Source organism: Lissotriton helveticus, chromosome 3_1, assembly GCF_964261635.1.
Source record: "Lissotriton helveticus chromosome 3_1, aLisHel1.1, whole genome shotgun sequence".
Classification (NCBI taxonomy): domain Eukaryota; kingdom Metazoa; phylum Chordata; class Amphibia; order Caudata; family Salamandridae; genus Lissotriton; species Lissotriton helveticus.
The window spans coordinates 1,863,760,596-1,863,774,086 of record NC_136061.1 but is presented as its reverse complement, the minus strand read 5'-3'; the positions used below and the strand labels follow the sequence as shown (position 1 = coordinate 1,863,774,086).

General features: G+C 49.5%; 1 protein-coding gene across 2 annotated transcripts in view; it reads left to right on the top strand.

The window, feature by feature from the left end:
* PHRF1 (PHD and ring finger domains 1) overlaps positions 1 to 1,978 on the top strand; it is a 429,596-nt gene extending 427,618 nt beyond the window's left edge. For both annotated transcript variants that reach the window (XM_078682828.1, XM_078682827.1), the window contains 2 exons: positions 263 to 391; positions 1,043 to 1,978. In XM_078682828.1, coding sequence (XP_078538954.1) covers positions 263 to 391; positions 1,043 to 1,183 — 270 coding nt within the window. In that variant the 3' untranslated portion in view covers positions 1,184 to 1,978. The remainder of the gene's footprint in view (positions 1 to 262; positions 392 to 1,042) is intronic.
* The last annotated feature ends 11,513 nt before the right edge of the window (positions 1,979 to 13,491 follow it).

The window sequence follows — 13,491 nt, the reverse complement described above, 5'->3', positions numbered from 1 at the left end:
CATGGTTACTGAACAATTTAAATTGTGCAATGTTGAAGCATTAAAAGAGAATATGCGACTTTCACAGCATGCATACCAAATCCCATCCAATGACACTCGGATAATTATTTTGATTAATATGATGGTTGACATTGCGTTTTGCGTATTACATTCTGTTTGTCGGAGATGCCACATTATTAGTCCTCATGGGACCCTATGTTTGGGTGGCAAAATCTACTTTTGCTGGATTTCAGTTTTAATTCATATTTCTTCTATTTGACAGTACCTGAAAAAACTCCATATACAGGAAAGGGCTGTTGAAGAGGTGAAACTTGCCATAAAGCCCTTTTACCAAAGTCGGGAGATTACCAAGGATGAATACAAAGATATTCTTCGAAAAGCTGTTTCAAAGGTCAGAATAGTCAATAAATGCATGTTTTCAGGTTTCGTTAAAGCAACGAGGCACTTTTGTTAATTGCACTAAAAAGCACTACACTATTTTTGTTCTGTTTTGGAGCTCAGTGTATCCTAAATGTTACAGTTTGAAATCCCTACATTACCAATTAAAATATTCACCATAATGACGACCTTTGAGAACGTCTCAAGCCCTGTATTGATTGTCGTTCTGTGGTTTATGTAAAATGTGCTTCTAAGCTCTGTGCGGAGTTGAGGTTGTGAGGCATGACCTGGTAAAATAGCTGCACAGGATCGCAGAGGAGTGTTAAGCGGCATCTGAAACTTGGCCATTTATCTAGGTTGGGGATAGCCCTGTTGTCTATGCAGTATGGTGTTAATGAAGTGCAATTTTAGACCTGTGATCATCTGTGAAGCCCATGTACGATAATGAGTAGTGACTATGCTCTTAGCACTGGAAAAGGAGAGCTCTTCTCTTGTTGAACCCTTGTATTATTAAGACTCCACTTTGCCAATGAGGAAGGATAATTTATTAGTAGCTCCCTGTCTGCATTCCAATTTAATTGCCTTGTGCTTCCCAAGATAATCTTTAGAGCACAGTTCTACACCCTCTAGGAGACTCTAATATTGTGCTCTGTTTACTCCTCAGATCTGCCACAGCAAAAGTGGGGAAATCAACCCAGTGAAGGTCGCCAACCTGATTAAAGCCTACGTGGAGAGATACAAGCACCTGCGCAAACACAAACGAGAGATTGAGGATTACCGCGACATGGGGCCAGAAAGCCCATAATCAACCACATCAATTGAAGGCAGAAAAGAAATTGTGCCCCTTTGGATGCCCAACCTTTAGAAGGATCGCTAAGAAAGGGCAGTCTTTTCTAGATGGCCGTCGACTCCCTTTAACATTTCCACATGGGAGTCAGCTCTTCGGGATTTGCACTCATTAACTGTGTAATGTTCTAGATTCGTTCGGCAGTTAGGAAAAAAATCGATTTAGTGGAAAACAAAGACTTGTTATTTTCTGGGATGAGGGAAGGTCCAAGAATCCATGCAGTTCACGTCATTTTTTGGGGGCCCTCAATGCTCCTGTCCGTCACACAGTGTTTATTTCGTTTACCTTCTTGATCATCTTTTCTTATTTATCCGACTGTGGACTTTTATCAAGAAACTTCACAGAAATATGTTGATTACTAGAAAATCTGTAGCCTGGTGATTGATGGACTACATTTGGAAGCCTAAGTTACCACTCGAACGAATTTCGAAAGATGGTTGCTATGGTTTTCTATTTCTCTAAGGAATTAATGCTTACTTTATTTGGCACCTTTTCAGAATAATTTTGCTATTAAGGACATTTCATTTTCTTTTCTCCCTACATCCTTCTGTTGTACTTCTGTAAATAAGTGTTGACAGTCATTTTCTGCTCAACTAAAGTTGCCTTTAATAAAATGAAAGAGGGGCACTAAAAAGCAGATTGGCTAAAAGAAGCCCCTCTGAAAGTTAAAGATTTGTATTCGGAAGCCTGAATGAGACTCAAGATGTACAAATCAGAATTGTGGCAGAATTTATAAAGCTATTTTGAATGGTTTTAACTGTGACAGAAATTTTGTGTTTCCCCTGTTAGTAGTATTGCCACATTGACGGCTATCTTTCGCTCACTGTCAGCGATATTGGTGACAGAACTGAAGCCATATTTTCGAATGAAAAACAAAATACCAATTTATAAAGGCTTTTTTAGATAACGGCATGTTAACCATAACCAGTAGAATAATACACACGCAACGGTGTGTTAAACATACATAAATAACATTATAGGAATGAAATAATTTTTTTTGCTTGAAATTAGATTTCTTGATAAGTTTTTACAATTCCAAAACGATGTCTGCCATGCTTAAGAGAAGAGCTTGCTTAAGCAGAGCCCTTCAAGAATGCCCTTCACAGACTGCAGGGGGCTCAGTTCTCATTTCCCATTTACATTTGGTATACTTATATCCCTCGACAATTTGCTTTATTTAATAGTTTGATCAAAATCGATCATTTACAGTCTGATACATATTTTGCCTTTTGTCAAACTGGAGGTCTTGAAGGAGACATTTCCAACTTGTCAAAGCTTTGCTTGGCCCTTTATGGAATCATTATTCAGGTCTTACATCTGTAATTGTGACATTAGGTGGTTACTTCTGTCTGCATATATCTGTCTATGTTTACTCCCTGAATACAGCATAAGTGATGCCTTATGACTAACTGATAGAGACTTCTAGCGTTAGATTCATTACCTTTGGAATATTCCCCAGGCGTCAGACTGTGTGCAGAAAGGTTTCATCTTGTGCTCCGTGCTGATGCCGTTCCGCTCCACAAATGAAGTGCAGGGCTTATATAAATGTCACTCTACCCGTTCTGGTGTCAGTTTTTCTTTATCCAGTATTGTTTTTTTTTCATAGATTCACATGCCTGAATTATTCCCCGTCGTCAAGATGGGAGTCCCACGGGACTCCCATCACGACGACAGGGAATGATTCAGGCATGTGAATCTATGAAAGATACCAATACTGGATAACCGCAGTTACAGGTAAGTAATTTATTATCTGAAAGAGACACGTTAGGGATAGATTCCTTACCTTAGAATATCCCCAGGCGTCAGACTGGATCCGGAAATGTTTGCGTAGCAGTACCCTTGCGCGTCGGTAGGCGTCGTCTGCGTCCGTCGTGGGCGCCGTGATGACGTCGTCGGAGTACTTAGACGCCGCCTCCGCGTGCTGACGTCAGTTCTTCTTTTTTCCGCGCCAGCAAGCGCAGATCTGGAAAAAGCAGTACTTTAGTCACTTTTTGACTAACTTTTTGGATAATTTTGATCATCTTTTCGAAGTCGGACGACTCCGATCGGTGCCATAGGGATGCCTGGATTTAAGCACTGCGAGGATTGCGACCGCACGATGTCGGTCACGGTTCCTCACCGCCAGTGTCTACTCTGTCTAGGCGTCGACCACGACGACAAGGCCTGCTCCGACTGCCGGGCCCTATCTTTGAAAGCCAGACGGGAGCGGTCCCGCAGGCGACTCTAACTCCGGCAGTCGGCCCCGCGCCGCGAGAGGTCCCGGTCCCAAGGGAGGTCGAGGGACAGGTCGCGGGGTCGGAGCCACCACAGCTCCGAGAGTCGGCACCACTCCTCCGGGTCGAAGTCGTCGTCAGGTAAGAAACACAAGAAGTCGAAGAGGCGTCATCGCTCTTCTGACTCCCCCCCGACGCTCGCGCGACGCGGCCGGGGGTTCGGGTGACACCGCCCACGCGGCTCCGTTGGAGTCGCTGACGCCGCGTCCAGCTCCACACCGTCAGGTCCCTGGGCGAGACGAGACGCGGGAGGAGATCAAGCTCTTCCTCATGGCCATCAGGTCCCTTTCTCCTCCCGACGGGCTCTGCGGCGCCTTCGGACCCAGCGGACCCGTCTGGGGCTCCTAGCGGGTCGGGGGCTTCGGCCCCGACGCCGTCGGGTGTTTCGGCCCGGCGCCGCAGGGCCCTGTGGTCCCAACGCCGCCTTCGGGCTTGGCGTTGCAGGAACCCACTGGATCCGCTTCGGGATCTGGGTCGTCGCCGGTGGACCTTACGACCCCCCCCGGCGTCGGTCCGTCAGGTGTCACCTCCGGCGCCGTCCTCGGGCGGCACCGTCCCCGATGCCTCCCTCGACCCGGCTCCGGCGTCGGAGCGGCGCCGCTGGACGCCGCATTCGACGCCGCTTGCGGAGTTTAACTTCTATGAGCCGGACCCATCCATTGACAACCCTGATTATCAGGAGATGGGTGATGAGGAGGGTTGGGAGGGGTCTGAGGACCCTCTGACCAGAGAGTGTCAGTCTCATGAGGACTGGACAGGTGAACTTGGGGATGCCAGTGGTCTGGACACCTCACCGGACACTGGTTTTGTCTCACCTCCTACCGTGGCGTCGTAGGCGGGGGCCACCTACAGTGTGGTGCTGATGAGGGCAGCCAAGGCCTTGGGCCTTGAGCTCCCCGTCGCGGCCGTGCGGACTAACCTCCTCACTGAGGTCCTTAAACCGCAGTCAAGCTCGGCCGAGCCTCTGCTGCCCTTTAATAAGGCCGTTTCCGACGTTCTTTTGGGCACTTGGTCCAGGCCCGCTATGGGTTCGCCCGTAGATAGGAACGTGGCCAGACGCCACCTCCCGGCCCCGGGCGACCCATGTTTCCTGTCCACCCACGACACCCCCGAGAGCCTGGTCATCCAGGCATCCAATTCCCAGACTGCATTCCCGTCGGCTCCGCCGGACAGGGAATCCAAGAGGTACGAGCAGTACGGTAAAAAGATCTTCTCCTCCCTTAGTCTGGGACTGCGGTCTTCCAACACCGCATGCCTCTTGGGCCGCTACACCCACTCTCTGTGGGATACGGTTGCGGAAGTGCTGCCAGAGTGTCCATTGGAGGTACGGGCCAAACTCGGCCAAGCCCTTAAAGAGGGCCGGGATGCAGCCAGATTTTCTATCCGGGGTGGGCTGGACACCACCGACACACTAGGTAGAGCGATGGCAACGACGGTGGCGGTCAGACACCACGCCTGGTTGAGGTCCGCCAACTTTTCAGCCGATGTCCAAAACACACTGATGGACATGCCGTTTGATGGCCGTCGCCTTTTTGGCGACAAGGCAGACCATGCGGTTGAGCGCTTTAAGGACTCCAGGGCTACGGCCAAGTCCTTGGGCCTCTCGGCCCCGCGCCAGCAATCGGCTGCCTTTCACTCCTTTCGTGGCCACGGAAGGGGTGTACCCACACATGCTGCCAGCCACGCTCCGCAGGGTAATACCCAACGCGGTGGCGGCCGTGGAAACCGCCGTGGCGGCGGTCGGGGACAACGGCGAGGCCAGTCCACACCTTCCCCCGCAGCATCTGCCTCAAAACCCTCCTAGTCCGTGCTTTTCGGCCCATGTGACGCCAGTGGGGGGCAGGGTTCGCCATCACCACTCTCACTGGCGCACTGTCACTTCGGACAGGTGGGTGCTGCAGATGGTCCGAAGGGGATACTCCCCTCCCCCCCCCCCTTCGAGACGACCCCTCCAGCCATGCCACCGCAATTCCACCACGTATCGGGGGATCATTTGCGACTTCTGCAGGAGGAAGTTACGGCCCTCTTGGCCAAGGGGGCCATTGAGCGCGTTCCTGGGCCAGAAGTAGGGTGTGGTTTCTACTCCCACTACTTTCTGGTACCCAAGAAGGGCAAAGGGGGCCTACGCCCTATCTTGGACCTACGGAACGTCAACGGCTTCCTCCGGAAGGAGAAGTTCAAAATGCTGACTCTGGCTCAGGTTTTGGCTGCCCAAGACCCAGGAGACTGGATGGTAGCGTTGGACCTGCAGGACGCTTATTTTCACATCTCCGTCCTGCCGGCCCACCGGCGTTACCTACGGTTCACGGTAGGCCACGAGCACTTTCAGTTTTCCGTGCTCCCCTTTGGCCTTACCAGCGCACCATGGGTGTTCACGAAAGTGTTGGCGGTGGTCGCAGCTCATCTGCGCAGGTTAGGGGTTTCAGTCTTCCCCTACCTCGACGACTGGTTGTTGAAGGCGCCCCAGACAGTCGTCAGCCACCTCCAGACTACGGCCAACCTCTTGCACCAGCTGGGGTTCTCCATCAATGTGCCGAAGTCACACCTGTGTCCCTCTCAGAAGCTCCTTTTCATCGGAGCGGTTCTCGAGGTTTATCCTCCCGAACAGCGGGTCCCGGATGTTCAGGCTCTAGTTCCACTGTTTCAGCCTTTATCCCGGGTCTCGGTCAGGTTGACGCTGCGGCTTCTGGGGCTGATGGCCTCCTGCATCCTACTGGTGCATCACGCCAGGTGGCGGATGCGGGCTCTGCAGTGGGACCTGAATTTTCAGTGGGCCCAGCATCAGGGCAACCTGTCCGACCACTTCCTGATCTCGGAGGGCACTGCGAGACCGCTGCAGTGGTGGCTCACGGACCACGATTGGGTCAGCGGCAGATCCCTCTCCCTACCCCAACCGGAGCACGTTGTTGTGACGGATGCGTCCCTCCATGGCTGGGGGGGCCACATGGGAGAGGCGAAGATCAGAGGTCTCTGGTCTCCGGCGGAGGCCCGGCTCCACATCAACCTTTTGGAGTTGCGGGCAATTCGTCTTGCACTGAAGGCATTCCTCCCCTCTGTCCGGGGGAGTGTAGTGCAGATGTTCACGGACAACACCACCGCCATGTGGTACTGCAACAAACAGGGCAGGGTGGGGTCGTGGACCCTTTGCCAGGAGGCTCTGCGCCTCTGGCAGTGGCTGGAACTCCAGGGCGTGACCCTGGTGGCTCAACACCTGGCAGGTTCTCTGAACGCCAGGCCGGACGAGCTCAGCCGTCGGTGCATGATGGATCACGAATGGCGTCTGAACTCTGACGTGGCGCAAGGCCTCTTTCAGCGATGGGGAGAGCCTTGGTTAGATCTATTCGCCACCGAAGAGAACGCGCAATGTCATCAGTTCTGCGCGTTGGAATTTCCAAGGCGGCACTCACTCGGAGACGCTTTTCGTCGCGAGTGGAGTTGCGGTCTGTTGTACGCCTTTCCGCCTATACCACTTCTGCCCAGAGTGCTGAAGAAGATCAACGCGACCGGGCCCAAGTCATCCTTGTGGCTCCGGACTGGGCACAACGGTAATGGTATCCAGAGCTACTCAGTATGTCAGTCGATCCCCCAGTTCGTCTGCCTCTTCGGGAGGACCTTCTGTCGCAGCAGCAGGGGACGGTCCTCCACCCGAACCTGTCCAGTCTCCACCTCCATGCTTGGAGATTGAGCGGCGACAGTTGAGGCCATTTGACTTGCCTCCTGAAGTCTGTAACGTCATTCTGGCAGCCAGGCGTCCCTCCACTAAGTCAGTATACGCCTGCAGGTGGAACAGATTTGTGGCATGGTGCACAGCAAAGGCTGTGGATCCTCTTGCTGCCCCTCTCTCTGAGGTTCTTCTCTTCCTTCTTTCTCTTGCCCAGCAGGGCTCTGCTCTGGGCACTATCAAGGGCTACCTTTCTGCCCTTCTAAGGCTGCCTGATCAACCTTCCTTGTTCAAGTCCCCTATTGTAAATCGCTTTCTGAAGGGCATCACACACACGTTTCCTCCTGTTCCGTTTGTGATGCCTCAGTGGGACTTTTACCTTGTTCTTACATTTCTGATGTGCGCTCCCTTTGAGCCACTTCACAACTGTCCTCTCAGTCTTCTTACTCTGAAGACCGCTTTCCTGGTTGCCATCACCTCTGCCAGGAGAGTGAGTGAGCTTCAGGCTCTTTCTTGTGCTCCTCCCTTCCTTTCTGTCCATCCGGACAAGGTTGTATTGCGTACTAAGTCATCTTTCCTGCCCAAGGTTGTCACGGCCTTCCACATCGGGCAGTCTATCACCTTGCCCACCTTCTTCCCGCCACCGCATCCCTCTAAAGAGGAAGAGCGGCTACACCGTCTGGACCCAAAACGTGCGCTTTCATTCTATTTGGATCGCACACGCCAGTTCCGGGTGGATGACCAACTCTTTGTTGGTTACGTGGGCGCTAAGAAGGGAAAGGCGGTGCACAAGCGGACCATCTCTCGGTGGATCATCTTGTGTATCCAGGCCTGTTACTCCTTGGCTAAAAAGGAGCCCCCTGTTGGATTGCGGGCTCACTCCACCCGAGCCACGGGGACTACAACTGCCCTGGGCCGGGGAGTGCCCTTGCAGGACATTTGCCAGGCGGCTACGTGGGCCTCGCTGCACACGTTTGCAAGACACTACTGCCTGGACAGTCAAGTCCGGAGGGATGGCTTCTTTGGCCGTTCCGTCCTCCAGGACTTTCTGGTGTGATTATTGGTTCGCAGACCCACCACCGGGGTTGGTATTGCTGGGGTATCTATTCTAAGGTAAGGAATCTATCATTAACGTGTCTCTTTCAGATGCACAAGTTACTACTTGTGTAACGATATATCTGTAAGAGACATTAGTTAGTGATAGATTCCTTACCGACCCACCCATCCTCCCCGTTCTGCGAACCGATATCTAGGGTTAAGGACATCCCCTTTCAGGGCCCTAGTTTCAAGGCACCAGTGTTGGTTTTTAGCATGGCTCTGCGTTTCTGGCGTGGAAAAGCTGTTTCTAAGAACTGACGTCAGCACGCGGAGGCGGCGTCTAAGTACTCCGACGACGTCATCACGGCGCCCACGACGTCGACGACGGACGCGGAGCCGCAGACGACGCCTACCGACGCGCAAGGGTACTGCTACGCAAAAAATTCCGGATCCAGTCTGACACCTGGGGATATTCTAAGGTAAGGAATCTATCCCTAACTAATGTCTCTTACAGATATATCGTTACACAAGTAGTAACTTGTGCTTCCTATCCAGTATTGGGGTATCTTTCATAGATTCACAAGCCTGAATTATTCCTTGTCGTCGAGATGGGAGTCCCACGGGACTCCCATCTCAACGACTGGTAATGATTCAGGCATGTGCATCCATGAAAGATACCAATACTGGATAACCGCAGTTACAGGCAAGTAACCTATTTTCTTTTTCACCACCAGACGTGGATCTGAAACTTCTCCTTTTCTCTCAAATACCCTTACCTTGATTTTTCTTCTCTCTTAAAAAATGTCAATTTTTAGAGTTTGATCAGCCTTATGCTGAGGACAATTCGTATGAAGACTTGTAGGAGGCTGATCAGGTAGTTACCTCCCGTAGACTTCTCTTTTCTTTCCTCCCAACCCAGCCATCGAAGAATCTGCCTCCCACACTATGGTTATGCGCAGGACAGCTGTAATCATTGACCTTAAGCTCTCCACCATACTTAGGCTCTGACAGATACCTTCCTAGGGCCTTGGGCTAAGGCTTGTACTGGCCCTCCAGTTAACAGACAGATTCCCTGGTGCCATTTAATGAATGAATGAGAGGCATTCTTGTAAAGTGCATCTGTCACTCCAACAAACAGGAGCATCCTGTCGCTCAAAGAGGCGCATTAAAAAGCCAAGTCTTCAGACTTTTCTTGAATAATGCTTCAGTGTTTATAATACAGAGAAAATTTGCAAGTTGGTTCCAGGCTCTAGTGTTGTTCCCCACCGCCCCCGTCCTCCCAAGGTCTTTAGGGAGATTGGGTGAAGAGGACCTCAACAGCCCCTGTGTTTTGTAATGCACAGCACAAAATGGTGTTAAATGATGCAGAGAGATCCATTAAAATCAAGCCTGCATTTTTCCCAGCATCTAAGGCCATTTTGATAGTTCCATAAACCTCCAGCGAGGCTGACTCCATGGAGTATTTTGGCTTAAAACCAGATTGTTGGGGATGAAGTAAATTCAGGTCCTCCAAATATGAAGTAAGCTGCCAATTAACAATCCTTTCCAACATTTTACTCAGACAGGGTAGTAAGGCGATAGGCCGAAGATTTGATAACGTGGTGGGATCTGCTATACCTTATTTTTTTTGTAAGGGATTATACAGAGCTAAATTTCTAAGTATTTGGGACTTCTGCTGTTGACAAAGATAAATTCTGAATCTTGTTCATCATCAAGTTAACTACTTCTATAGCCTTATGAAAATAGGAAGGTGGTCAAAAGGAGATCTGGACTTGCATGAAAGAATAGCTTGGTGGGACTGTGCCAGAGAGATTTCCTGGAAAGTGTCCATACTTGCATTCGGAATAGGAGTATAGTTAGAGGCTTGATCTAAGGTTAAGGTATGTAGTGGAAAACCTTGTTGCATCTTCTGGATTTTGTCCTTAAAAAAACAGATCTAGTCACAAAGATCTTGGGAGGGAGGTATTCTCCTATTCAGGGCTTTGAGGTATAGGAAAGATTGTGAAATTTTAAATATTGTTTTTGAGTCATAATGGGCTTCTTCAATTTTCCTGGTGTAGTACACTTTCTTAGTGGCCTTAATTTGTGATATGCCTTGAGAGCAGATTTAGAACAAAACAAGGCTTCTGGTTTATAAGCAAGGGGCCACTTACGTTTTAGGTGTTTACAATGCTGCTTCATTTCTGCTACTTTAGAGGAAAACTAGGGAGCAGAGGGGATTAAATTGTGTTTACTGGCCTGAAGTTGGGGAACTAATTCCATAGCTGTGTTTGAAATCCAGTTGTTAAATGACGTAAGGTAATTGTCCAATGTTCCAGTGAGAGCCGGTGCAATAGAAGCTAGTTGGTTAATCAGATTCGGATTAATCGTCATCTCATTCCATTTCCGTAAGATAAAAAGATCAAATGTAGTACTAGGCGAAACAGAATCATGTATATTGAGTTTGAGTTGAAACGGAATTAAAGTATGATCTTCCCAGGATTTACATTTAATTATTAACAGAGTAATTGGAGCAGATTCCAGTTAAGTTGTGTCCAGCTATGTGAGTAGGTCCAGACACTGTGTAAGACTGGCTATTTTAAGAATATACAATTAGGTGACTACTAAGGAATCATCTAAAGTCTCAGGATGGTAAGTAAAATCTCTGAGAATGGTAAAAAAATTTTTTTTTACAATAGATGGGGATCCAAAGTTTTCCCTAAAGTAGTTAGAAATAAGGGTTCTGAGCCTGGTTGACGATATATTAGCCCTCCCGCAAAAGATTGTAATGAACTAATCTGAAAGCAGAATCCTAAACTCTCTGCTCCTTTGAGTTTATATCAAAGGTACAACATTGAAATGTTTCGCAAAAAAGTATCGCCAGACCACCTCCACAGTCTCCTGATCTATGAGGTCTAATAATAGTGTACCCCGTAGGAAGAGCTGAAAAGATGTCCTGTTTGCACCACGGTTTAAACCAGGATTCTGTAACAAAAAGTCTAATTGGGAATCCTTAATTTAATCAATGACTTCATGTGAATGTTTACTAAGGGAACAAGTATTTATAAGTGTTTATAAGCCCTCAGGAAAATGTTGTTTGATTAACTATAGGAGTAACGAATGTATTGGAAAGAATCTCTGGCAAGAGGTCAAATTAATTTTTTTAGAACATATAGCATACTGGGCCTTCTAAATAAGTAGGGTCCTATGCCTGTCGACACTGAGGAGCTTTATCCTTCAGTTATGTAAAAAAACGAACAAAAAACTACTTGCCTGGGCTACAGTCGGCAAAGTGGCTAGCGCTGGCCGCGGCACGGATGCAGACGGGCACAGACAGGCTTACCTTAGGTGCACCTGCTGCGCGCATCCCTGCTGCAGGCATACATGTAAAGATAATTGACGAAAGCCCTGCCTCCCAACCACTTCCCGTAAGCACAACTAGACCTACAACCTCAAGGAAGGAAAAACGACTTCCCGAGATCTGAAGGGTCTTCGTAATATAGAACAAAAACTCCCTGAGGAATGATTTCTATTTGTACCCCCCAAAAAGACAGCAATTCACACCTCCTCCAGGTGAGCCGGCCTTTTTGTCACAGCACCCTTCTCCAGAAAGCCTTGTGGTGCAGGCATCAACCAGTAGAATATAGCCCTGCAGGATGCCTATTTCCACATACATACCTGTCCTGTCGGCCCATTGGTGCAACCTGTGGCGGGACAGGAGCATTTTTGGGTGACTTTTCTCCCCTTTGATCTCACCAGCGCTCCTTGGGTGTTCCTGTAAGTGATGGTAGTAGCACACCTTCGGAGGTCAGGGGTGCCAAATCCTCTCCTGCCTTGACAACCGGGCTGGTCGTTGAAGACAGGTGAACCTCCTGTCATCCTTGGGGTTCACTCTCAACCCGATTCCTTCTCAGATGGTCCCCTTCATCGGTGGCTCGATCTGTTCACCACAAGCAAGCACGCTCATTCCGAGCATTGGAGTTTGCAAGCTGTCTCTCACTCACTCATTTCACCTCAGGTGTAACTCTGAAAACCTGTACGCCTTTTCACTTTGCACTCCTGCCCATAGTTCTCAAGAAGATCAGAACCGACCGGGCCCATGTCCTCTTCGGACTGGGCACGGAGAGTATGGTATTCCAGAACTCCTGGGCCTGAGCAGCTGCCCTCCAATAAGGCTGCCCCTCTGGGAGGGCATGCTGTTGCAGCAGAAAGGACGGGTTCTCCACCCTGACCTTCATGTTTGGAGATTGAGCAGTGCCAGCTGAATCCCTTTGATCTACCTCCGGAGGTAGTTGATATCATCTTGGCAGCCAGGCTTCCCTCGACAAAGACTGTATACCTGTCGCTGTTACAGGTTTGTGTTTCGGAGTAGTACACGTCAAATTGATCCCCTCCAGGCTTTATTGTCTGATGTCCTGTTTGTGTTGTCCCTCGCCTGGCAAGGTCTTGCTTTGGGCACAGTTAAAGGTTATCATTCATCCCTTTCGGCCTTCCTGCGATTGCCTGATCGAACATTCATTATTTAAATCGCTGGTTGTGCCGAGATTTTTTAAACGGCTGCAGCATCTGTTTGGACATCACTCTCGTCCCACTTATTTGATGTGTATTCCATTCAAGCTGTTCCCTATGGCGCCTCTCCTTGTTGCTATTACCTCAGCATGTCGTGTGTGTGAGCTTCTGGCTCTGTGTATCCTACCATACATCACCTTCTTCCTGATCAGCTGCTTTTCAAACTAGGGCATCCTTTCTACTGAAAATTGTGACACCGTTCCATGTCAGTCAAACCATCACCATGCTGGCGTTCAGTCCCCTTCCTTACCCTTCTAAGGAGGAGAGACTGCATCACTTGGGCCCCCAAAAGATTGCTCAGCTTTTGCATCAATCTTGCCAAAGATCACTAGGTGGACGGTCATTTATTTTTTGGGTTCACTGAGTGTGGCAGCAGACGCTTCACTACTAGCCGCTCACGAGTACTGCCACGGGATAGGTCTCAGACGGCAATTGTGGCTGCGTCTCACCTCTCTCAAGCCGGAGGCACAGCAAAGAATTCTGAACTTACCCTACTCAGGTTCTACTCTCTTTGGATCCCTCACCGGTGATGCAATGACGCGCATGAAAGCGGAGATGGAAACCCTTAAGGCTGTAGGTCAGGAAAGACCTAGAGAACAAAGAAAATCTTTCCGGCCTTTCAACGACTGTTCTCTTCCCAGAGAGGTCACTTTCCTCGTGGTACCAGAGTCAACAGCAGGGTGGCCCTCAGTCACTAAACGAACAACCTTACCAGTGGTATCAGCAACGCCAACCAAGAAGAAGAT